This window comes from Mirounga leonina, unplaced genomic scaffold (assembly GCF_011800145.1).
Source record: "Mirounga leonina isolate KUSES-001 unplaced genomic scaffold, KU_Mleo_1.0 Mir_151, whole genome shotgun sequence".
Classification (NCBI taxonomy): Eukaryota; Metazoa; Chordata; class Mammalia; order Carnivora; family Phocidae; genus Mirounga; species Mirounga leonina.
Window position 1 is genome coordinate 68804639 of NW_023270377.1, and position 27748 is coordinate 68832386.

Sequence of the window (27748 nt, forward strand, 5' to 3'; positions counted from 1 at the left end):
TAAGTGAGAGGGGAGGCTGGGTGGGCTGGAGGTAGGGAAGAGACTTGGATAACTGTCTAGGTATTTCCATTCAGCCCCAGTGGCAGTGGAGGAAAGATGTACATGTCTCAGAACTCTTCACAGTGAATGCCTAATAATCGCTATGTCACCTTGGTGAGGAAGATGTCAACGTGATGTGCTTGGCACCCTGAGAAGTCGAGGCACCATTCTCATTCTTCCACGAGTGAAGGCTCTTTGCTGTGGCACAGGGGCCTCTCAAATTCCCCCATCCTAAAACCCTCCAATTTTTAAAAACACTTACTCCAAAGAAGGCTTAAATTCATGTTTTGAGAGTTGCAAATCAATGTTCATTTTCTAAAATGGAAGCCATGCCCCAAACATTTTTAAAAATCAGAGGGCAAAGGGAAACCTAAAAAAACAAGCACCACAGGGAAGAAAAATGAAAGAGAAATCTCATTTTAAACAAAATTTTGCAGCCTTCTGGATTCAGTATCCTTGCTCTCAAATGTCTTCCAGGGGCCATCAATCAGGTTGCTGACAATGAATAACAAATTTCTGAACAACAATGTAAACATGTATAATATAAATCAATAAACGTGGATGATCCTTACAGGGCTTTAGATTTGCTCCCAGGAAATACATGTTTCTTTGGCAAGTTTAGTTTGAAAAATAATTTTTAAATTCCAAGTGATCTACTACTCGTAATTAAATATCACCAGATCTGATATCACCCTCCTATTATTACAAAACACGAATGTTACAAACTTCCCCAAAACGTGATTTATTCCTTTATTTTTTTCACTCAGGAACAAAGAACACATTTAATGATCACAACATAAGTAACTTTTTAAATATTTAACTCATTTCATCATGTAGCTATACACATAGTAAAATTTAAAACCATGTATATTATTTAACAAAACAATCTAAAGTGTTTAAATAATTCTACCAGTGATTTTATCACTCGGCAACAAATGTCTTAGGTTTGGTATTTACTTAAGACATTCATGTTGTCTGCTGTTCTGTATTACAGGTTTACTTAAAAAAAAAAAAAATCACCTATAGCATAAATAATCTAATTTTTAGGTGAAAAGCCCTATCAACATTTGACATCACCAAATTCAATAGATCTAACTAGAAATCCAAGCAATAAGCTTAGATATTTGAAACAAATATAAATTAAGGTAATAAACACTGTAAACATGAATATAATGAATTATAGTTTTATACAGAATGATCTTTTAAAAGATAATAAAAGAAAGTTACAATGCAAGTCTAGGAAAAAACTCAAATAGCTGTGACATAGCTATTTTTCAATAAATGATCTTGAACTAAGTCTGCAATCAAGTATTTATAGTATTAAAACCCAAGATCATCACATAGAACTTGATGATCACATAGAATCATCACACAGAACTGTTTTCAAATGCATCTTAAGTCTCCCCATTAAAGTGTGAATTAAGATGCCGGAGGAAATCCCCCCTGGATGTAATGGATGGTGGGAAAAATGCTTGACAGAATTCACATACTCGAGGTATATGCAGTTCTGAGACTGTGCCACTTAGTACCGATGATAAGTCACTGTCTTGATTAGGAAAGGGCTTCCAAATGGGCTGCAGGAAACAAACAAAAACATCTTCTGTTATTTGTATTTAAAAATCAACTTCCAATGAATTTCAAATTCAAATTTTTTTGTGTGGGTTATGTGCATAAACACAAAATTCCCTTATATGAAAGCAATTACCTTTCCATAGCATTAGCATGAAGACGTGACTCAATTCTCTTCATTAAGGGCACAGCTAAACTTTGATTAAGAGTCACTTAAAATACATACATGCACTTTATCTTCACATATTTAAGAATTTTCCAGTTTTACCACCAGCAAATTTTAATACCTGTTATCACAAAAGCAGTAGTTTTGGAACAACAGTCAATAATTAAGACTTTTTAAAAATTAAATTCTATCTTTTCCATTTTCCAACAGAAACCTTAAGTTATAGGGCTCTTTTTAATACACAGTACACTAGACATGAGGTGTGTAAACATGCATTTTGATCAAGAGCCATTTAAATTTTGCTATCTATAAGCAAATACACAATGAATAAAACATAGGAATAAGTGTAGTTTTGGTTTTTGAAAAATTTTTAAAGTACTAAACAAATTCCACTGATCAGGTGTTTTTTGAAACCTCAAATATTTAATCATTCAACAAAATCTTGTTACAGAGTGCATCGTTTTGCCTTCTTTACCCTTTCTTGTGACTGAATACAGTGAAACTTGTCAATAGCTGCTTAATTAAAGCAGGGAAAACCATAATTCAACAGAACTGTCTCCATTATAAGCAAGACATAAGTACTCTGAAGATACTGCATTTATTCTTTCTAAAAAAATATCTAGCAGGGCAAGAAAAAGCATTTAGTTCAATAGTAGGTGCTCAATAAATGTTTGTTGACTGGAATGTCTTAACTTTCCTGAAATATTGTAAACCAAATTATTTTAAAAATTTGCTTCCTGGTTGGTATACCCTGACATAGGTAAATTACCTTGACACAGCTAATTTCTGACACTTTGAGGAGAATCACCTCAAAAAATCAATTTAAAGAGATACCTTTGGGCTCCCATTACCCATATGTTTTTAAAGTAACAACCTAGTCCAACACCTGATACAGTGTTAGTTTTCATTCCCTTAACCAATCTCTTTCGTTCTAGTTAACCAATCATTTACAATAAACAGTGTATTACTAATTGAAGCATTTGAGTTTCACATCACTGTCTTCTTATAAACATTTTACTGGACAGCTGCGTACAGTTGGTGTAAATATACAAAGTCTGTCTAGGCACCGAGATACATTCAAATATTAGAGCAGAGGCTTATAATAACATTGACTCAATTCCCTTTCTAAGAAGTGACAATTTTATCACAAAAAATAGTAATATTAAAAATATTTATTTTAAAATTTGGGATAATCTTCTTTAGAAAATATGATTAGAAGCAGCAGTAATAACTGTGAGTATATAAGCAAAAATAAGTTAGAGTTAACCAGATTTAAATTTTACTGTTTGCAGTTTAAACAAAAAGTACAAGTGATTAATGTGCATCACTTTAATGGGAAACTGACAGGGATATAAATAAAAGATTGTTCTGTTACAGATAATTCTTATTAAGATCTATACAATAGCAAGAAATAAGCTTAGAAGCAATTTAGCTTCTAAATTTGGTGAGCCAATCTTCTACTGCCACTTTATCTTTAAAGTCCATGTTTATCCTTCTCTATTAGGAGTTACTGGCTCAGACCTGATCTTTTCACAGAATTCAGTTGGGACCCCACTCACTGACTCAGCAAAAGTAGGAAGAAAAGAAAATCACATAGAGCAAAAATAAGCAGATATATTTTACGCTTTGTTATGATACCTGAAGGTATAAAAAAGTGGTAGTAGTGACTGATATAAAATACAAATCTGAAATATGTAACCCAAATTTTTCATGTCTCTTTATCATTACCAACAATTCAAGAATTTTATATTTATCATACTAGCTTTATTAATACAAATAAAATGGCAAAATGTTTTTAAAAATTAAGAAATATTCTTTCAATCCTAAACTGCAACATGGCCTTCAAAACAAACTAATTTCTTTGCCTTTTCTGCCAAAATATCAATTATCTAACCTTATGCCCCATGTCTTGTGACAGCTCAACACCAATTCTCCTGCATTTTTTAAGCTGAATACTTTTCCATCAAGTTGTAATCACATACCAGCTGTTTCCCTTGCTGTAGCATAGAAAGCAAATGCACAATGCAGGGTGCCATCTACTGAAACATGAATGCACAGACTAACTAGTAAAAGAACAAGCAAGAGATATAATGGGGAAAAAAGTAACAAGCATTAGAACTGATGCACTTCACAGCTCCACAGGAATTCTACTTGTAATAAAAGAAATTGTTTAATTTGTTTCATTTAGTAGTAACTATAACTGAGACTATGATGTGAAATAAGGCACAATGTAGAACATAAGTGAGTTTACAATTAAAGCTTACTGTCAGAGATGCCTAGTTTTCCCCACTACTAAAATACCACAGCTTGACTATACTGCCTCCTTTGTATGCTGATTTAAAAGTCTATAACCTATGTGAGTACTTAGAAAGCCAAAGGGTATTCATCAAATTGTTGGATTTTTAAAAGTAAGTATCTCAAGGCAAATAGAAATCAAACAAATGTGGGCAAATTATATAGATATTTATACCATTCTGTATTTTCACCAGCTTCTGTATATTGTAATAATTATATATTTTTCATTTGTCTTCAGGCATTAATTTTTGTTTTTGCTTTGTTTTTTTAAACTAAGAGCATCATTCTGCAATAGAACCTGGATAAATGGGTGGATAGTAGTGGATTGGGGGGCTGTAAGTAGTCTGCGAGCTTTAGAAACATTGAAGTGTTTGATTAAAATCATACATATGCAGAGACTATTTAAAAAATCTATTAGGCTGCATGTTCATTGCCAGATTAGAAACCAAAACCAAACCCTTCGGATCTACGTACTATATAATTGAGAATGTAATGGAAGTATTAGATGAAAGACAGTTCACTTATTTTGATAAAGAGGAATACATGATGCAATTATTTACTTATGAAAAACATGCATTCTTGTAAAGAGTAATGACAAACTTTTTAATAAAAAAATGCCATCTGTTTCACAGTATGAAATTTAACAAAGAATCCTATTGTAACACTGATGCTGAGTAAAAAGCTTTGAATAAGGGACTAAGAAAGAGACACACACTAGGTATGGATAAAGCTGACATGTATTTTAAAATGTGTCCTACATTTTAAGGTACTTTATAATAGAGCTTTACCATATATATTCAGCTTTTAAAATTTCATGTCATTTATTATAGGACTTGGTTTGTTGTTTTTTTTTTTATCAAAACCCTTAACTGTAGGTAGTCATTAGTTTAAGGATGACTGATAACCTAAAAAAGATGCATATCTGTGCATGTATGGCAAAATGTGTGTTCACACATAATATATTTGTTAATGCAAAACGGTTACCTGCTGTGGTCCTCGGATAGCTTTTCCCGGGGACTCAAGAGAAGCAAAAGGTGCATCAGACGGGTCCTGAAGTGGTAATGTATTTACATATAATGCATTATGGTTTCCAGGTGGCAAACACGGAGCTCTATCCAGAGTTGTCCTGATACACGTGTTTACATGATTGGAGGGTTTTGTTTTGTCAGTTGTTTTAAGGTTTTGTATAGCTGATGCTATGGGGTCAATTCCCTGAATTTCAAATAAAGTTTCTTCTGTTTTAACAAAGTTTCCCGGGTTGTCTCTGAACTCCATATTAAATTTATCCTGGCATGCCGCCTCAGATGGGACAGGACCAAGGATGTTGGGTCTTTCTGGAGTACTATGTAAGAAAGTAGAGTCATTGTCCGTAGGTGGAAACTTGACACTGAATTTAGAAAGTGATTCGAGAGAGGTATCTTCCTCATCCCGGCCCAGTCCTCTTGGTGTGACAGATGTGACACATGGTGTACCTCTATTTATATCATCTTTAGCCTGAGGCTTACCCAGCGCTTCTTGTTTCTCTGTTTTATCCGTACACTGTATAGGGAGAGAGCATTGTGTTTCTGCAGGGAAAAGAACACAAAAGGAAAACAGTTGCACTCCAATCATTCTTAAAAATTTGAATGTTCAATTAGCTTTGGACAGATGAATATGATTTTTTCTATTAGTTTTTATAGCAACTGAAGACAACTGGGAGTTTTTACATTTGCTTCCATCTTCACAGGAATATCAGCAGTCTCCAGTGCGTGAACTGGAACGGAGCTTATTAGTCACGGTTAAACTACTTTGTCTTTGCCTAGGTCTTTTGCTGTAAGCTTTGCCTCTCGTTCACAGTTATCCTGTTCTATGCTTAAAAAACATTTGCTTGTGGTGTATACATTTAAACATTTTGTCAGTAATGGAAGCTGCAACTGTGAGCTTGCTTAGACAAGTAAGTTGTTAAAAAGGAAAATCCTTACTAGGCATACATAACATTATACAGGTTAAGAATCTGCGTGAATTAGGCCATTTATTACCCCTGATGTCACTGTGTGACCAAGTGTTTCACCAATCAATTTAGCCATTGTGTACTCTCAATAATCCATGTGAGGGAGTAGCAGTGGTGGGGGCTGGGGAGAAAGAAGACAGCAGAGGCAAAAGAAGGATGAAATTTTGGGATGCATGTTCAGAAAACTGTATGTGAATATATAATTCTCTCATTTGATATACAGGCCTCCTGTTAGCTAGTAGTAGGTAGATAGCAGGTAGATACCATGGCCTCTGCAGCGCATTTAACTAGAAGTTGCTTATCAAACAAATTCAGCTCTCTAGAACAAATTCAGCTCTCTAGGACACAGGCAAAAGCTGGAAAGTAAGTAAACAGAGCTTCTGAGGAGTCAGAATTAGAGCCAAAAGGCCCACAGATACATGCATTTTGTTCTTATTCTCTTTTTAGATTTATTCTAACAAGCTTGATGATATTTCCCTAGCTCAGAGCTGGTTAGAAGCAGCAAATTAAAAGGTAGGGATAGGAGTTGTTGAAGACAGATATAGATATCAACAAGAGCTGAAAGCATGAGAGGAGACAAGAAAAACAAAAAAGCAGATATAAGAACTCAGAAAACACTATCGTCTGGTGTAGGGCCAATAAGGGCTACATTTCTCAATGCAAAAAAACAATGATCAAAGCACTCTCCATGTTGATGATCCTGAGACATCAGAAAAAGCTAAATTGTGCTCCACCGTCTTACCTAAGACAACAGTAAGGTTGGAGATTGGTAATGTGTGATTTTCATTAAATGGACAAAAGATAGAAATTAAAAAAACAACAACACAGCACTTCAAAAAGGTAGTCACAGAGAAGTTGGACCTTCACAAAAGGAGGCTCTCCCAAGGGTGCGGACTGAAACAGAGAGCGCCCTGAGTAATTCTGTCCAGGTTAGCAGGCACTCAACAAATGTCAGTTCCTTGCAGGCTCGTGACACCTTTCCTCTTCTACCACAGCGCATCCCAGCGCAAGATTTTCTGCTTGGACATGACAGTAGTACGGTGCAACCACCTTCTTATGTACCTACCACCTCCCTTCAGCACGTACCATCTTATCTTACTGGATTACAACAGCCTTTGAACTGCGTCTTTGCCGCTGAACTTAGCTCATATCCAGCCCATTCTCTACATTGCTCCCTATTTTTCTCTAAAGTACAAATCTGGTCATGTTACCTTCCTCATAAAATCTTTTCATGGCTCTCCAAAGCCTCATCCCTCAGAAAAGTCATATAAAACTGTTCATGACTGGCCCCTGGTTACTTCTCCATGCTCTCACCTTTCACCAGAACTGTAACAGTGGGGAACTTTGTACAGTTCTCCAAAACAGCCATGCTTTCCCGTCTTTGGGCCTTTGTATACGCTGTGCAGACTGCCTGAAGTGTCCTTTCTGACTACTCTTTACCTAACTCTTATTTGTCCCTCATTTCTTGGTGTAGACATTAATTTCTCTGGATAGCTCTCTCTGGCTCCCCAAGACTGGCTTAGGCATGATTCTTGGGTGCCCTGAGGGTTAAACACTTTGTATTATGTCTCCAAGTATACTGTTCTTTCTCCCATTAAAGTAGGTTTCTTACAATCTTCAACCACGTTTTGTTTCCCACTTAACCCCAGTACCCTGTCCAGTGCCTGGCACATAGTATGCCCTCAATAAATGCATTCTAAATAAATTTGTATTCTGTTCCCAACAGAGCCTAGTATAATAATCTACATTCATTAGATAATCTGTGACTGGGAGTGGTCCAGTAACTGAGACCAAAATCAATTGTTTGGCAGGATTTCTTTGTCCTTGGAGGTATCTTAAAGTCCATTAACTCTAGTCATTTTTCCTGATAGTAGACTTTAACAGTAGCAGGATTTCTAGGAAATAGTACTTTCTTTGTAGCTAACATTTGCTAACTGCAAAAAACAAATCAGGAAAATCAACTGCTGAGGTAACCAAATTCTCTAACACGTGAGGAGGAAATGCTTATCAAAATGATCTTCACAAGAACAGGGAGAATGATGATGAAGAATCTGCTGGTGCTGATAATGACAACTATTAACGTTAATAGCACTTCTATGTGCCATGCACTCTTATAATCATTGTAAGTGCCTTAATTCATTTCATACTCAAAATAATCACATGGTAGGCTCTATATTATCCCCACTTTACATGTGAAGAAATTGAGACATGAAGAGATTATTTCCAAGGCTACACAGCTAATGAATGAGTGGTAGATCTGGCACTGGAACCCAGGCAACCTAATTCTAGAGCCTGTGTTCTGAACCATTATGCTAAATCAAACATGCTGCTTTCTATATACACAGAAGAGTCACCAAAATGATAGAAATGTGTTCTGAATTTCTTTTCTAGTAGTTGACCTATCCCCCTTGTGAACAAAACCTGAAAACCTCAAACGAGCTATAATAAAGCAGGTATTTTCTTTTTGTATAGCTAGCGGGCATACTTCAGCCACATTAAAATAATTTTCTGAATTAATCTGTTCAAGCAATGAGTTACTATAAAAAAAAATTTTAACGAGGTACATAAAAGTACTTGTCATCCTGACACTATACTGAGAAACATCATCAGGTGGAGCAAATTGCTTTTCTATTTTGTTTATTTCAAGAACACTTATTTTTGCAAGAAAAAAAAAAACAAAATGAGAAACATTTTTAGATTTCCAAATTTTAAGTACAGGCTGTCCATTTAGACTACTTCTTAGTTTAATTACCTTATATACTGACAAAAGAAAAAGATCTGATGGTTGTTGGTAACCTGCAATCCTATATTCTACTCTTGTGATACTCTCTCCTGAAATAGGACCCTCTTTTATGGACCAAATAATACTTTTTATGAAGCCACATTTGCTTTCAACATACATTTTACCTTTATCCCTTCTCAAGGCTATTGCCGTTAAGTGAATGAGAAAAAAAAAAAAGAAAAAGGAAATGTACAATTCTACTAACTCAGCAATTTTTCATGAATTATATGTTTATCTAAAAGTAAAAGTCAAATTTTCACAAAAAATAATACGGGGGCAATAATGCTAATTTCCAGCTGTATTAGGCAAATCACACTTGAAATGGTTTCTTTATATTTTCATTCAGTGTAGTGTTCATCCTTAAAAAGTCTGAATAGTCATCTTTTTCCAAAATATTTTTCTTTCTTTCCCTTTTTGACCTACTACTACCAGAATAATACTTAATATTTTGGTTTTTGTTTGGACCCAGCAAAACTTCACTGCAGTCTGTGACACACAGATCTAAAATATTTCAAGAATAATGCTGTATTTATTGTTTGTGACACATTTAATATAAAACATAAAAATAACATTAGGAAGCAGTTTTAGTGGGGAAGAAACTGAAGTTAAACACTCAGTGTTCTAGTTGACAGATACATACTCAGATTTAGACCTGTGCAATTTAAAAATGGTCAAAGTATTAAGCCACTAATAATGGGGTAGGTTCCCTGTGTAACAATGAATACATCACCATTACAATGTTTTGATAAGATGCTGATGTTAAAAAAAATCATGTTTATGAATTCTACATACTACATATCTATAGCTAGTACATATTAAATAAAAATTCTTTTACTTCAGAAGTACTTAGTGCCTTTAGCCTACACAAAAGATCAGTTTCTCATGAAAATGACAAAGATTCAGGTGAAAGAATTAGAGTTCTTTTTTGGGAGGTGGGAGGGAGGGAGGGGGAGAAATAAATTACGTCTTTCTACACAGATTGTTTTGTTTCTCTACCACATTGTGTACCTTTTCTGAAAATAAAATGGTAGTGGTATGCAAAAAGTGAATTTACACAATAAAATGATTTCTAAATAGCATAGATATAAGAGCTGTTAGAAATGGAAAGTGATCTTTAATTAAAGGGGTATTAGCACTGCTGCAACATCTTTCAGAGTGAAAACTGTAAATCACATCTCTTGGGAATTGTATGCAGAATATCTCAAATCACAAAGGTAAAGGAGAATTTATCATTTTAAATGATCAGTTTACCTTCCTTTTGTTTACAGAAGTGCTTGGTAGCCAGATTCAATCCCTGGTATTTTGCTATTCATATGAGTGACTGAAGCAAACACCAGTCTGGGGTTTTAGGAAAGGGTAAAGGTTTTAAAAAACACACTGTAACACATGTGTAAAACAGATGTTCCTTTTAAGTCATATTTTATACTAAATTTGCACTTTCTATCTCCAACAGAACTGGCCTCACGAAATGTGAAATGTTTATTTCTTGAACCAAATCATAAAAATCCATAGTATTCAATCAACTTTCAAGCAGAAGTTAAAAATAAACCTGATGTTATAATTTTACTTAGCTCATATATGGTAGTACAGCTTCAAGGTTGTTACTGACTTATAAATTAATGTTTAATTAAACCCCCAAATAGCAACTGAAAACTTTGAGAGAGATTTCCTACACTTGTTTTGTACTTTTTCCAAGGTGGAACTTCTCATTAAGATGATCAGTAATTACATCACTCAATTCACTCTATATAGTCCCACACACAATAAAGAGAGAAAAAAGCCAATCATTAGGTAATGTAATACAGTACAGAGCTTAGACAGCACTTACCCATTAAAAGTGGTGGGAGGCACAAATTGCAGATCCTTAGCACTTAATAAGCATTTAGAAATATTTTCACAATCAAAAAAGAAATAAATTTAAATCAGTCAAATTAATATTACCGTGTGTTAAATCAAACCTTACCAGTTGCAGGGGCTGGTACATTAAGTTTGCTTAAGTGATCTTTTTGTGCTTTTGCTAACATGCATATTCTATGAAATTCTTCTTTTAGATCCTGGAAAGTCTTCTCTATATAAGCCCTAAAAATAAATATTTTAAAATATAAGGCTTTATCTTTAAATATTTTTTATCATTATTAAACTTAAATAGCACCATTTTATATACCACAAAATAATTACTGAAAGGTTAAACCTAAAAAAATTATTTTAAAATCCTAGAAAATGTCCCAAAGAACTACTCTAATGTCTGGAGAGCTAGGCACAAAGTCACAGAGTAAGCGATAAATTAAAAGTTCTAATACATACATGTAGCACAGACTAGCATATCTACTTGTTCATAAATCACACTTTTGCTGGCTGTCTCATTCTCATGTTAGAAATTTCAATGTATTGATTTTGTAAACATCTTAAATAGAAGAAAAATGAAATGTTCCTCACTTTACATTAAAATCTGTCCATATAAAATAATGTGGCCACAATACTTTGTCTATTAAGTACTAGAGCTTTAATTTAGTTTTTAGATCCATCTCTGCTATTCACTGTATGACTTACATATGTCATTTTAACATGGAGGAGCCTTGGGTTGGTCTCTTCTAGTTCTAAGCTGCTATTTTGTTACAAGTGCAAAATTTTAAAATATATGTCAATAAAAATATATTTCAGTATGTATGATTTTTAGAGTTGGCAAAAAAGGATATAGAACTACCTTTCGTGGAATAAAGGAATGCCAAGACTCCCTGGTGAAGTTTCTTTTCTAGGAGAAGAAACCTCTTGTCTTCTTACCTTAAAGATACAAAATAATCACCACTTTAAATTGCTTCTAAACTCAAATGAGAATGGGTTAACATAAAATACAATGGAATATTCATCTTCCTCATGGGAAAATAAATTTAGGTAGCATACAGATATACACAGATTTTTTTTTTCTTTAAATGAGATCAGGGAAAAAGGAAGATTAAGGTAGAAAAATAGGATGAAGACAAGAAGTATTTCTGGTAACTTCTGTAATTATTATTTCCAGTACTGACAATTCAAGAACTTTCCTCAAATTGGAGTATTGACTGAAATTGTTACTCTGATTATCAAGCACCTGGTATGACCCGCAACTAGGGAAAAAAAATACCTGTGTGTATGTGTATTTACTTCTTCCCCATTATTGGCCTATATGTTTAAATCAATGTCTTTGCATTTTGTTATAGATTCTTTGCTGAGGAATGCAGCTATATTTAGAGGAAGAAAGAAAACCAAGCTACAGCACCTTAGCATTTAACAAGTATTTTAAAGATAGCACAAGGATATATTTAAGCTACTTTCTGAAGCTAAGTTCTTGCCTTTCACTCCCACCCTGTGGCTTATTCTGGTATTACATTGATTCTGACACTTAAAAGTCAACATTAAAGAACATGTAATAAATCCACTGGATGGTTTAGATTTTTAAAAAAATCTTTAATAATACCTAGAAAACTTTGTGTATCTTCTAAAGGCACAAACTGACAAATTCAAAGATTTGGATATGTCTTAATATTGTACAATCATAAATTATAATTCTACCAAAATTTTATAGGTCTTATTTAAGTTCAAACTGAAACCATGGACATTCGTATTTAGAGACTTTTTAAGATTTAAGGTCATTGTAGCCATTATTAAAACCGATGATTTTTCCTCATTGTTTCTTATCATCAGAGTATAACCCCTTTTAATTTTGCTTTTCAAAAAGTTCTTTCAGTTTCTTAGGAGTTTCATTTGTTAAGGAAAAGCCTTGATCCCAGTTTTTTTCTTTAAATTAGTATCTTCTTCAATTTATTCATTTTATTGCTCTACTTTTTTAGCTTTTTCTAAAGTGTTTGCTTAACATTTTAAAAATATTCCTTTAATTAGTAAAATAAAATCTCGGCAACCCAAACAATTTGTGATTTTATATATTATATGTTGTCAGACTGAGGTAAAATAAGTATCATTTGCTGCTGCACACTTTTTGTCTGGCAAACCTTTAGGCCATGTCTTCTTCTGGATTCAAAGTGTTCTACTGAGCTTGCAAAGCAGTCACATCAGAAAACATTTTCACACTCAGTTTGTTTTTAAAAGCAGTAGACAAGATTTTTCTTTAGTGTTATGTGCAATTAAAACACTCAATGGATTTTAGTGTGGACTAGGAAGAACGGCAACATTTCAAAGACAGCCAACCATTCAGGATGCCCCAGATATAAAAGCAAACTTTTATTTTTTAAGATTTTATTTATTTATTTGACAGAGAGAGACACAGCGAGAGAGGGAACACAAGCAAGGGGGGTGGGAGAGGAAGAAGCAGGCTTCCCGCTGAGCAGGGAGACCAACGTGGGACTCGATCCCAGGACCCTGGGATCATGACCCGAGCCGAAGGCAGACGTTTAACTGACTGAGCCACTCAGGCGCCCCAAAAGCAAACTTTTAAAAGATACTATATTAGGGGCACCTAGATGGCTCAGTCAGTTAAGCGTCTGGCTCGGGTCATGGTCCCAGGGTCCTGGGATTGAGCCAGTATCGGGCTCTCTGCTCAGCGGGAAACCTGCTTCTCCCCCTCTCACTCCCCCTGCTTGGGTTCCTGCTCTCACTATCTCTCTGTCAAATAAATAAATAAATAAAATCTTAAAAAAAAAGATACTATATTAAGGGGTGCCTAGCTGGCTTAGTCAGTAGAGCATGTGACTCTTGATCTTGGGGGTCATGAGTTCAAGCCCCATGTTGGGTAGAGAGTTTACTTAAAAAAATAATCATAAAAGATATTATATTAAATCTGTATCAACAAAGCAGAGAAGAGGTAGTATTAAGAAAACAGAAACATTTGACAACTTAATGTTAAACAAATCATAAAATGTGATTAAATGAAATGATTAATATCCTTTTAAAATTTACTACTAGAAATACTCAGTATGAAACAAAATTATTTTATTAGGAGCCAGAAAGAACCAAAAAGAAGTACAGTTGACCTTTGAACCATGTGGAGTTAGAAGAGCCAACCCCTGTGTATAAAATCCATGTATAATTTTTGACTCCCCAAAAACTTAATTACCAATAGCTTACTATTGACCAGAAGCCTTATAGATAACATAAACACTCTATTAACACATATTTTGTATATTATATACTGTACTCTTACAATAAAGTAAGCTAGAGAAAATATTACAAAAATCATGAGGAAGAGAAAATACATTTACACTACTGTATCACAAAAAATCCACATAAAAGTAGACCCACTTAGTTCAAACCTGTGTTGTTCAAGGGTAAGCTGTGCTCTGTAATTTTAACCTAAAAATTAAGATATTTACAGAAAGTTTAGTAAAGACTATTCTAGTTTCCAAAGTACTGATTTGGGAATCAGTACCTGGAATGATTGCTTCTGATGTTAAAAGAACCCTTAAAAACAAAAGGGGTGGGGGTGGAGATAAGATGAAAGTGAAGGAAAAGGAAGGAAAAGAATGATAGACTTTTTATGGTTTGGCAAATAAGCTGTGTCAACCTACTTCTCTAACATTTAGATTTTTTTTTTTACAAGATTTTATTTATGTATTTATTTGAGACAGAGAGCCGGGAGGGGGGGGAGCAGCAGGGAGAGGAAGCAGCAGACTCCCTGCTGAACAGGGAGCCCATTGCAGGGCTCAATCCCAGGACCCCGGGGTCAGGACCTGAGCCGAAGGCAGATGCTTAACAGGCTGAGCCACCCAGGCACCCCTCTGACATTTAGATTTGATAACCAGTGTGGGTGAATTTATCTGGGAAAGATTCATCAGGTGTAATGGCAGGGGATAAAGGGAGTACTCTCTTATTGAGAAATTTCCATGAAGTATGTAAATTTAAGATCTTCAGCTTCTTTGGGATTAAGAACACAGCCCTGCTTACTATTATTTTTATTATTATTATTGAAGAAAAACATTACAATTGTACTAAGCAATACACTGTATCTTCTACCATTTACACCAAATAAATCTCGATACAGTTTGAATGAAAATTTTAGGTCTCCAGCATCCAAGAAAAAATTTCAAAAGGGACCTTTTAACATGTTTGTTCAACAAATGACAAAAATGGCAAGCAGTTCTCTGACATTGGGAAGCAAGGTTTATCTAGAATGGGTATAGCATGTCAATGCTATTTTCCATTGTAGCTATCTGACACAACTTCCTGAAAACAATCATTTATTTTTCAAAGGATGTAGAATTAGTGTACTCAATGGCAACTCTAACACCTTTCCCAGAAACTCAAGACTTGCTTTTCAATGCTAAATTACTTAATAAAGACTGTGCAGTTTGTGGAACATCCCAGACAGTAAGTAAACATTAAAAGAGATAACTTGTATTTTTCTTTCTATTCTCAACTATTCTCCAAGCAGACCCTGCACTGCAAGAAGCTGAAGTTACTGCAACTTCAAATAAGAAAGCAAGGGAACTTTGAACGTTGTATTTTAGGAGACTTTAAACGTTAAATCATTCAACAAATGAGTTTATTTTGAGGTACTAAAACTTAAAATACTTAACATTATAAACTGTTCCAAGTACTAGTTTGGAAATGCCGAACTTGTGGAATGAATACTGAAATAAGAGCTTTACACGTCGTACTTTTCATTTACACTTCACTATGGCGCTGGATAAGTCATTCAACTAAATCATTAAGATAAACCCATTTAAAACAGTTGAAAGATGTTGTGAAATGATTCCTTAAATTGCCTCTTATGTGAATTGGGAGAATTTTGTTTTAGTGTAAATCAGTTTAAGTTTCTCATAGATGGGTATCATAAAAAATATATGTTCCAGGGCCAGTTGACTATGCAATGATATTTAAGGAGGGAAAAGAAAAAGTGGCTAATATTTTTGTTAGTCCCAAACCAGATTTATTCTTTATGCAAAGATAATGGAAATCTTTTTCTGTGTGTACGTTGGGAGTCCAGGATCTGTTAGAAATCAACATCTTAAAGAAAGAAATGTAGGCTTTCCCCAATGTTTGCCTTTTTTTTATATTTAGCACTAAAAGTGAAAGTATTTTATTCCTTTTATAAACCAATTTGAAAAATAACTCACAATACCAAAATATGAATTCAACCTAAGTGTCCATAATTTGATGAATGCATATAGAAAATGTGGTGTATATAAATATACAATGGGATATTGTACAGTTGACCCTTGAACAACATTGGTTTTGAACTGTGCAGGTCCACTTCTATGCAGATTTTTTTCAGTAAATACACTACAGTACTGTAAATGTATTTTCCTTATGATTTTCTTAATATTTTATTTTCTACAGCTTATTTTACTGTAGGAATACAGTATATAGTACGTATAACATACAAAATATGTGTTAGTCAACTGTGTTATCATAAGGCTTCTGATCAATAGTAGGCTACTAGTAGTTCTATGTTTTGGGGGAGTCAAAAGTTCTATATAGATTTTCAACTATGTGGGGAGTCAGTGTCCCTAACTAACTACATATACACACACACACATGCACACACATACACGATGAATATATCAACCTTAAAAAAAAGAAAGGAAAGCATGTCATTTAAGACAACATGGATGTGGAGAACATCATCCTAATGTGAAATAAGGCAGGCACAGAAAGAAAAATATTGCATGATTTCACTTTTATGTGGACTCTAAAGAAGCCAAAATCATAGAAGTAGAGAGTAGAAGAGTAGAATGATGGTCGCCAGGGTTTGGGGATGGGGTGGGAAAAATGGGGGTGGGATGTTGGTCAAAGAATACAAAGTTTCAGTTATGCAGGATGAGTAAGTTCTGAAGATCTCATGTATAGCATGGTGATTATAGTTAACACTACCATATTGTATACTTGAAATTTGCTAAAAGAGTAAATCCTAAATGTATTCATCACAATGAAAAAGAAAGATAAGTATGTAAAGTGATGGATATGTTAATTGGCTTGACTGTGGTAATCATTTCTTAATGTATACATGTATCAAAACATCATGTTGGGGGTACCTGGGTGGCTCAGAAGGTTAAGTGTCTGACTCTTTTTTTTTTTTTAAGATTTTATTTATTTATTTGAGAGAGAGAATGAGAGAGAGAGAGCATGAGAGAGGGGAGGGTCAGAGGGAGAAGGAGACTCCCTGCCGAGTAGGGAGCCCGATGCGGGACTCGATGTGGGACTCGATCCTGGGACTCCAGGATCATGACCTGAGCCGAAGGCAGTCGCTTAACCAACTGAGCCACCCAGGCGCCCAAGTGTCTGACTCTTGACTTCGGCTCAGGTCATGATCTCAGGGTCATGAGACTGAGCCCCACCAGGGATTCTGCTTGAAATTCTCTCTCCTCCTCTCCCTCTGCCTCTCCCAGCCCCTCAAATAAATCTTAAAAAAAAAGCACATCATATTGTACACTGAACATATATACATTTTCTATTTGTTAATTATACCTCCATAAAGCTGGGGGAAATGCAATAATATTCAAATTCTAAATCATGTCTTTTCTTAAAAATTTTAAGCAACTGAGGTTAGACAATTAAACGTTATGAAACTTTTAAAGATAATACTACATTCATTAATGCAATGTATACTCTCTTATATGGAATTTAAACTTTAAAAGGCTAACATTGTGAATAAAGGTGGTTAAGTCTGCAATGACACATTATGAACTACAGCAATGACTATCATTCTATTCCAGTGTTCCTATCCAAGATTCCCTCTAAAATTTAGCTGATGCAAAAGGAATATTTATTTTTATGTGGCTCAGGCAACTGACCGTAACAAATGTATGATTTTGTTTCTGGGTGAGGCTTAGTAGAATTATGCCTTTTTTTAAAAAAGTAGAATAATGATTTTATTTATTTTTTAAAGATTTTATTTATTTGAGAGAGCGAGAGAGAGCTAGAGTGTGGGGCAGGGGCAAAGAGAGAGGGAGAAGCCAACTCCCCGCTAAGCAGGGAGTCCCACTCAGGGCTCCATCCCAGGACCCCAAGGTTATGACCTGAACTGAAGGCAGACGCTTAACCGACTAAGCCACTCAGGCGCCCCTAGAATTATGCTTTTAAAACAGAGAAGAGAACTATGCTCTTACTTGGAACAATGAAATCCAAGAAATAAACCAAGGTGAGATAAGGATAGATTGGTAAAGGAAATAGAAACTGTGGAACAGTTATAAATACTAGCTTGATAAAATTTTCTCAGAAAAAGGAGAAACAGGAGTGCCTGGGTGGCTCAGCCAGTTAAGTGTCTACCTTTGGCTCAGGTCATGATCCCAGGGTCCTGGGATGGAGCCCTGCATCAAACTTCCCTGCTCAGCAGGGTGTCTGCTTCTCCCTCTGCCCCTTCCACCGTTCATGCATGTGCTCGCGCACTTTCTCCCTGAAATAAAATCTCAAAAAAAAAAAAAAAGGAAAAAGGAGAAATAAATGAGCAGTGGAAAAACAATTTGAAAACAAGAATTCACTTATCACTTAGATTATTAAAACTAAGAATGAAATGTTAAAGGAGAAACTGAAGTTGAATATTTTCTTACTAGTTTTAGATATATTGAGATAAAGATGTTATGGTAAAGTCAAGCACTGAATATGGCTAAAGTAGGGAGAAAGTGAGAATAGGGCTGAGACAAGGAAGAGATTAAGGTGGAAAGAGAAGGAAAAAAAAAGAGTTACAAAAAAGAGATTTGATGAAAAGTTTAAGGACAAAAGGCAAATTAAAAAATACAAGAAAACTGTATTTATAAGAATTTATGGCTGTGTGAAATCTACAGTTCTCTCACCCTCATTAATATTACTGAAAATCTAGCAAAGCAAGAGGAACACAAATCCTACAAGTCTTGTCTGTTTGGCATGACACAGTGTGCCAGGCAAACCCACTGCCAGTGCAGCAACAATTTCAAGGCAAAATGGGATCCATTCCAGAGTTCTGAAGGAAGTAGCAAGAAAATAAACAATATACAGATAAAATTAAATACCCCAATTACTTCCAAGTTCATCACAGGGTTCTGGTTTAATGTAAATCCCAAAAAATCACTATCAATGCTACAATAAAACATTCTTTAAAAAAAAGTTAAAGGGGTGCCTGGGTGGCTCAGTAATGTTAAGCATCTGCCTTTGGCTCAGGTCATGATCCCAGGGTCCTGGGATCGAGTCCCACATCGGGCTCCCTGCTCTGTGGGGGGGCCTGCTTCTCCCTCCCCCACTCCCCCTGCTTGTGTTCCCTCTCTGTGTCTCTCTCTGTCAAATAAATGAAAATCTTAAAAAAAAAAATTTTAAAAAGTTAAAATCCTTTACCAGTACTGTCACAATGACTGTAATTTCAATTCTATTAAGTTAATTTGAAGTAGAGCAAGATTAATACTTTGTCTGTCTTTTGAATCTTCACTGTACATTAGGTTTCTTTTTCACATCTTTCTGAATTTGTTTTCTTAATAAGAAGAAATATTGAACTGTGGGGATGCCTCTTTATGCAAAATAGAAAATGAATACCTTAAATGACCAATTTAAAAAGGTAAGGTTTCCCATAACTCCCCCACCCCTTCTCCAAACACTAGATTTAAAACGAACTGACTTGGGAAAATCCTTTTTATTAACCACAAATTCTATGTTATACCATTACCGCATTAAACTGAAAATGTCTTCATGAAAATAGCTGTTATTTAAGCAATTTGCATATATTAACTTAATCCACATAACCTTGTGAATTAGGTACTTTGATTTTTTTTTTTAAGATTTTATTTATTTGAGAGAGAGCAAGAGAGAGCAGGAGCAGAGGGAGGGGCAGAGGGAGAGGTAGAAGCAGACACCTCGCTGAGCAGGGAGCCTGATGTGGGGCTCGATCCCAGGACCCTGGGAACATGACCTGAGCTGAAGGCAGACGCTTAACTGACTGAGCCACCCAGGCGCCCGTAAGTACTTTGATTTTAAAGTCTGCTATAGTAAATAAGGCTCTGAAGAGGTCCAATAATTTGCCTACAGTCCAGCAGGTGGAGTAGCTGCAATTGAAACCCCGGCCTCATCAATCGAGGCTCTTAACTTCGCAAGTATAGGGCTTGGCTGCTAGGGGAGCTCAGTAGTAGTTATCTAGCATGGTGAGGTAGATACAGAACGGTAACATTTACACATCGCACCAATGCAAACTAATTTTAAGATTCTAAAACCTATCATACAACAAATACATTTCTCACTGAGAAGCAGTGATAAGCCAAGTTTTGATGTTTAAATTTTGCCTGGGAAAAAACCTTTGGTATGACCTTTTTCTGTGCTCAAGAATGTCCAAGTAGAAATTTACATTAGAAAATAACCTAGATAGATTTACTCAAGTTCTGCCAAACCATGGTTGTTCACTTGCTGAAAAAAGCAATCTGGCAATAGTTTTTTTTTTAATTACGACTCCAAGTTTTTAATTCATGTGCAGGATATATGCTTGAACAGTGACCATCTATACATTTACTTCTGTTTCTTAGAATCCATATGCAAACTGCCAAAGTGTACACAATCATACAACATATAGCATTTTAGGAAATTATTTGGACTAAAGAAAACACCTGTATTCCTGGTATTAAATTTTATACGCTATTTCTCCCTCCTTCACCACCACAATAGTTTCTTAACCAAAATTTCATAGTTTATTTCTCAAACTTACTATTAGAAGTTAACCATTTGACAAAGCATGACAATGGAGAGTATCTTGTTACTTCCATCTTCTCAAAACCTCAATTCTCTTCCTGCCCCCCTATCTCCTAATAGAGGACTGGGCATAGTTATGGTAGCTAATTTAAAACCCTTGTCTAACAATTTCACTATCTAGCTCCACTCAGGGTTGGTGTGTTCCCTTGAAACTGGGTCACAATTGACTCTCCATGTATTGAATAACTTTGGGCTGTACCCTGAACATTATGAATATGTTGTGGAGACATTATACTACATGGTGCCAAGGGTGGTAATGTTTTTGCAGGCCATTAACTTGGTGAGGCTCAGACTCCAAACTGTCACTCCTTTCCTTTGAAGGGCAGTTCATATTTCGGTTCAGCCCCATAAGCCTTAGCTGCAAACTGCTTCCTATTTGCCCCTGCACATCCATGGCCTCAGGGGACAGCCAGAGACTTGGGCTGAGTCTAAACACAGAACTTACGGTTCTCCTTCCTTCTCTGGCTCTCTCCTCTCTGGGGCTCTTTCCCTCTCTCTGGTGACCATGCTTATTCTGTGTTCATTCTCCTTCCTGATTCTTCCAGCCAGAATGATGGTGGGCTTTCTATTGGGAATTTCAGTACTGCAACTATGACCACTCTCAGGACAAACCTACAGAAAACTGGGAATTTACTCTGAGCTGATTATTTTCTCCACACTTGACTCCTTTCTAAAATATGCAAAGTTCAGTGTCCAGTTCCTCAGGGAGTTACTCTTGTGTATGTTGCCAGAGTTAATACTGTTACTTGTAGAGAACTGGTTAGGTACTCATTTTCTATACAGAAGCTCCAACTCCCAAACTCAGGGTTGTTTGTCTGTTTGTTTTAATCCCTTCATTCTTCTGAACTTTCACCATAATTTTCCAAAAAAGTCTTAATCACCAATCCACTGGCTTTTCCTAAAGTTCTCATTCTGTTCACTGCTCATTTAACAGTATTCACACTACTGACCATATCCTCCTCCCTGAAACATTTTTTTTTTTTTTGGCTACCAGTATAACATATTTAGGTCTTCTTAAGTTTTGGTATTTTCATTGCCCCCTGACCAGGGCCATACATGTGGCCTTATTCTCTAAGGTTCAGACATGGGTACACTGTTCTCTCATTATATACTTTCCTTATCATTATCATTCATTCTCATATCAAATCTATTGAGTTTTCATTTTCTAGTCTATATTTTCAGGCCTCCCTTCTCTCTTGATAACCACTCTCATCTCTTTTGATCCAATACCTTTTCACTTGTTCTGTTGTCTGCTGTCGACCAAGTTTTAAAACATAACCTAATTACCTTTTCTTCAAATATGGTTCATATTTCTAACCTTCATTTTCCTTTTTTAATATAAGGATGTTCTCCGTAGCATCAAAGAATCTTAGGGTAAGATAGAACCTTAAAGAAAGTGAGATTAGGCTTTCCTGGAACGGTAAAATCCAAAACAAAAGTGTGGGTCTGACAAAGGGCAATAAAATGCCAAGATCTATTATCTTCTTCATGTCAAAAAGAAATAGAAAAAAAGTAGGAAGGAGAAAGTTTTAGATTCAGCTTTGGAAAAAAGTTATCACTCTGTCCTCAGGACAAGAGGAGAAGAGAATGTTTAATCAGCTGCAGCAAGAAGGAAAGCAAGACTTACTGGAGCTATATGGCCATCCAGCAGAAGTAAATTCCAGATGACATATTCAGGGAATACGGACCAGTCAGTGAGCCCCTGCAACATTATGTGGATGCAATGTAGAGGGAGACATATTGTTCTTAATGTTAAATATTGAAGAGCAACTAGGGGTAGAAATAATGTGCGTACACCCATCTGATATGGAATTACTTAGGTGAAAACTAAGTTGGAATACAAAAATCACAATACCACTGCTGGTAAACAAAATGGGAGAGAGAAAACAAAAGATGTCCAACTTGGATAGAAAAAAATCTTTCAGAGAAAAACTCACGTTTCACAACATAGCAAGACTGCTTAAATAGTGCACTAGGTGCAAATGAAAAATTAGGTGAGCCTTCCCTGCCTCTCCCCCACCAAATTCTAGAAATATCTTTAAGGAGACTGGTTAAATGAAGCTAAGTGGTTGTCTTGCTGTTGATTTCAGATCCCAGAAACACATTCTTATGCCTTGAAAATAAATTATAAGAGTATACAGTATGCAGCATTTTAGAGGTCTGCAGTTCTGTGGATACCCCAGGAAATGTATCAGGTACCATACTATCTTTAACAGATTACAATCAAAATTCAGTTTGTTCTAGACTTTATATAGTAGGTATAGAGAAGTAACTGGGAGCAATATATAGGATCATGATTTAAAGTATAAAGATGTAGCTCTCTGGGCTCAGATGTAGTTTGTGGGGACATAGCTTAAACACACCAAGGTCGGACGGAGTCACTGGTAAATACAGGACCTGTTCTGGTGCCCTCTCGGGAAAATGGTGAAGACTGAAATAAGCCAGCATGCCAAGTATACCTGCTCGTTCTGTGGCAAAACCAACATGAAAAGATGAGCTGTGGGGATCTGGCCTTGTAGTTTCTGCATGAAAACGGTGGCGCCTGGACCTATAATACCGCTTCTGCCACCACAGTAAAGTCTGCCGACTGAAGGAGTTGAAAGACCAGCAGGAGGCTCCACTATTTGAAACACTGTTAGCCTATAATAAATGGGTTAATTTATACAACGACAACAAAATAAAGGATAAAGATGTAGAACAATTAATTACTTAATAAATGCCAAAAGGACTGATGAACAAGCAATATGACTTATATGCATAAAGGTTCCTGAGATGTTATTCTTAGAGCATAACATTATTTCAATGGAAGGAAAAGTAAGTAACTTACTGAGAAAAAGGCATTTTTCTAACAGAAAATTATAATCTGGTAAAAACTGGTTCTCAAAATATGGCTTAGTATCCCTGGGGTCTTGAGATCCTTTCAAGGGATCCACTTTTGGGAGAGAAATCTACATGGGCCCTGAATGTCCCTGCACATTTTTGCTGTGTATGACAGAATACAAGGCTCTGATTGTTCTTTACCTGGGATATTTCTCAGGATCGTGTTTGCAGGGGGCAAACCTGAAAGATAATGTCTCTCTTGGACAAGGAGCAGGCTGCTGACTGCTTGCTATAAAATGATAGATCTCCCAAGCTCAGTGTTTCTCACCTTTAATGCAATCCACTGCATATGCAGGCATCCATCTCAGTCTTACTGTGTTACCATTCCCCATCCCCAGGAGGGACCAAAGCAAATAATAATGCTCTTGCTTGCTGTGCTGTGTATAATAAAGATTTTTTTCTCTGATTCAAGAGTTTTGTTTCTTCTTACAGCATCCCTGAAGCAGTAACCGGCTAACTTATTAGCTTCTAAGTAGGGTAAAATCAAATCACTGACCCTGAAATCCAGGGGGGCCCCCTATTATTACAATACTATTAGATGTTATTTGCCTTTTTTACTCTGTTGGCATTTATACTGATGATGCAAAAACAATGGTGAGTGAAAACTGCTGGCACCTGAGTATAATCAAGGCCATGGTACCAAACTGGAGTCACACTGTTAATGCCACACATCTAGTGAAAAAAGGATCCCTGGGGGGTCCTAAGCTATCTCCTTGATGAGACAGTAAAAATTATTAATTTTATTAAATTTTGATCCCAAGTTAACAGTTTTTAAATATTGTGTGAGACAAAATAGGAAATACACATAAAAGACTTCTGTTTCATACCAAAGTACAAGGGTTGTCTTGGGGGAAAGCACTGGTTCAACTGTTTGAGTTGCAGGCCGAATTAGTCACTTTTTTTTTTTTTTTAAGATTTTATTTATTTATTTGACAGAAAGAGACACAGCCAGAGAGGGAACACAAGCAGGGGGAGTGGGAGAGGGAAAAGCAGGATCCCCACTGAGCAGGGAGCCCGATGCGGGGCTCAATGCAGGGCTCAATGCAGGGCTCAATGCGGGGCTCAATCCCAACACCCTAGGATCAAGACCTGAGCCAAAGGCAGACACTTAACAACTGAGCCACCCAGGCACCCCGAGAACTAGTCACTTTTTTAATGGAACGCCATTTTCACTTGAAAGAATGACTGACATGCAAGCTATGGATATTCAGATGTTCTCAAAAGCAAATGAAGTTAGCCTCTCAGTTTAAGGAAAACAACTGAAAAGATCTGTTGTCCATGAAAAAAATTTAAGTTTTTAAGTGAAAATTAAAAGCTTAGGGAAGGGGCGCCTGGGTGGCTCAGTGGTTAAGCGTCTGCCTTCGTCTCAGGTCATGATCCCAGGGCCCTGGGATTGAGCCCCACATCGCATCGGGCTCCCTGCTCAGCGGGAAGCCTGCTTCTCCCTCTCCCACTCCCCCTGCTTGTGTTCCCTCTCTCCCTGTCTCTCTGTCAAATAAATAAATAAAAACAAAAAACAGCAATTAAAACAAAACAAAACAAAAAACACAAAAGCTTAGGGAATGTTACCTGTTACAGTAAGCTTGACAACTGCCCAATCCTTAAAAGACTTTTATGATGAGATCAGTATGATGTTAGATGTGATTTTTAAATATTTTATCATAAGTAAATATTTGCAAGATCTGCACTGCTCAGTGAATCAAATTTTCTTTCTTTTTTTAAAAAGATTTTATTTATTTGACAGAGAGAGACACAGCAAGAGAGGGAACACAGGCAGGGGGAGCGAGAGAGGGAGAAGCAGGCTTTCCGTGGAGCAGGGAGCCCGATGTGGGACTCGATCCCAGGACGCTGGGATCATGACCTGAGCAGAAGGCAGACGCTTAACGACTGCGCCACCCAGGCGCCGAACCAATATTTTCCAAATAACCAATTCACGATGCTACAAAATCATATAGGTAAAAGATCTAAAGTACAAGATGGACCACTGACTTTTTAAGATTTTATTTATTTATTTGAGAGAGAGAGAATGAGAGACAGAGAGCATGAGAGGGAGGAGGGTCAGAGGGAGAAGCAGACTCCCTGCTGAGCTGGGAGCCCGATGCGGGACTCGATCCCGGGACTCCAGGATCATGACCTGAGCCGAAGGCAGTCGCTTAACCAACTGAGCCACCCAGGCGCCCCGGACCACTGACTTTTAATACAGTAGAAAAGTTCATTGGTTTCAGCTTTTATATTGCAATTAACACTTAAGAGACTACTACTTACTGAATTTTGGTATGGTATCAAAAGAGAAGAGCCACAATTTCTAAAAAGGTTATTAAAATATTCTTCCCTTTCCCAACTGCGTATCTGGATGAAACTAGATTCCATATAATTCAACCAAAAAACAACACAACAGATCACAATAGACCAAATGTGGAAGCATTTCATAACATTGAGAAACAAATGTCTTCAAAACAGATTTTGAGATTTTTAGGATGACAGATTATAAGAGAAACTAGATTGTTTTGCGAGGCTAGTCCTAACCTACTGAGGCTGAGAGAACAGACTTTCATGATTGGGTCAAGAGAAATCAGGGCTGAACAGAATATACTAACTCTGTTTTGTGGCATCTGGAAAAGAGTAGAAAAAAGAAAAATGGGAAATGTGAGGAAGGGGCTTAAAGGGGGAAGTAACGGGAGAAAAGTCATCACTAGAAATAATCAAATTTGCTTAGAAGCCCAGGTAGAAAACTTAAAAAGTGATATGCCACTTCTCATTTTTTTCTTCCCTCAAAAATTATTTCCAGTATTATAAAAACAAAAATCCTAAAATAATGTATTGAATTAAAAAACAGAGGCCCAGAATAGGAAAGGGCTAGGCTGGATTAATAATTCAGATTTGGAAGGGTGCCTGGGTGGCTCAGTCAGTTAAGCATCCAACTCTTGATTTTGGCTTGGGTCATGATCTCAGGTTTGTGGGATGGAGCTCCACGCTCAGCAGGGAGTCTGCCTGAGATTCTCTCTTGCCTTCTCCCTCTGCCCCTCCCTGCTGTGCACTCTCTCTAAAATAATAAATGAATAAATCTTTAAAAAAATTCAGATTTGGAAACAATCAAAATTTCTGCAATAGAAATTTCAAAGTAAATATTAAAATGCTTTGAATATCAACATATATTTTTTTGTTTCTTAAGTCTGTAATGTATTTATTATGACACTTTGGAAAAAACTCTGAACTTTAATGAATGAACTGGTTGAAGATAATTTTTCTTCCTTCTAATTATTATTCTACCAGAGGGTCTATAAACAAAGACCAGTCTCCAAAGAAGAGTAATACAGAAGTGTTATACATTAAAAGAAGGTATATTCAATCTAGTTTCTAGAAACAAAACTAGGGGGAATAGGACATTTGCTCTGAGAAGACAGGGTAGGGTGCTCACACACATTTTCTCCAAGCCTACAGAAGCCCCACCTTAGGCTGCCATGTGCCTTTGTATAAATGGTACAATCACTACTTTTATTTAATAAAAAGATGATGAAAAGAGAGAATTGATCATTAAAAGAATACAGTAACTCTTGGGGAGCCTGGGTGGCTCAGTCGTTAAGCGTCTGCCTTCGGCTCAGGTCGTGATCCCGGGGTCCTGGGATCGAGTCCCACATCGGGCTCCTTGCTCAGCACAGAGCCTGCCTCTCCCTCTGCCTGCCTGCCACTCCCCCTGCTTATGCTCTCTCTCTCTCTCACTCTCTCTGTGTCAAATAAATAAAATCTTTAAAAAAAAAAAAAAGAATACAGTAACTTTTTTTAACGAAGTTGAGTAATATAAGCAAATTTATTTCAAGTTCCTTTCTTAGAAAAGGTACTATGTGTTTAGATGATGTAAACCACATTTGATTTTGCCACAGAAATCATTTGATAGTTACATATCTTGACTAACGGTCTAATTTCTAACTTTCATTCAAATGATGAAAAACATATTTATCATACACTTGTATATGACAATCTATTTTTAATAAGCATGTAGATTTATTTATTTTAAATCAGTTCAGTACATGATACAGATTGGTCTTGCAGTTTTTAATTAAAATAGAAATTTCTAAATACAGCAGTGTCTGCTCAAGCAACAAATGTCTGTAAGGTAAAATAGGTGGTTTTGTTGTTGTTGTTGTTGTTTTTAGGTAGGCTCCAAAACTAGCGTGGACCCCAACATGGGGCTTGAACTCACGACCCTGAGATCGAGACCTGAGCTGAGATCAAGACCTGAGCTGAGATCAAGAGTCAGATGCTTAACCAACTGAGGCACCCAGGGGCCTCAAAATAAGGTATTTTGATAGAACTATATCCACATGAATAAGAGAAAAAGGAAATCTGGAAAGGTTTCTGTATACCTTCTAGCTAAAAAAAACAACCCACCAAGTTA

The 27748-nt window shown here is 36.3% G+C and overlaps 1 protein-coding gene across 9 annotated transcripts in view; it reads right to left on the reverse strand.

Annotated features, from left to right (window-relative positions):
- Window positions 1-765: 765 nt before the first annotated feature.
- TANK (TRAF family member associated NFKB activator) overlaps window positions 766-27748 on the reverse strand; it is a 95484-nt gene continuing 68501 nt past the window's right edge. For 8 of the 9 annotated variants that reach the window (XM_035007911.1, XM_035007909.1, XM_035007908.1 and 5 more), the window contains 4 exons: window positions 11546-11622; window positions 10805-10920; window positions 5054-5634; window positions 766-1613 (listed from right to left, as the gene is read on the reverse strand). In XM_035007911.1, coding sequence (XP_034863802.1) covers window positions 1434-1613; window positions 5054-5634; window positions 10805-10920; window positions 11546-11622 — 954 coding nt within the window. In that variant the 3' untranslated portion in view covers window positions 766-1433. Of the gene's footprint in view, window positions 1614-1744; window positions 1896-5053; window positions 5635-10804; window positions 10921-11545; window positions 11623-27748 lie in introns of all 9 variants that reach the window. The other variant, XR_004679692.1, reaches the window with a different exon arrangement.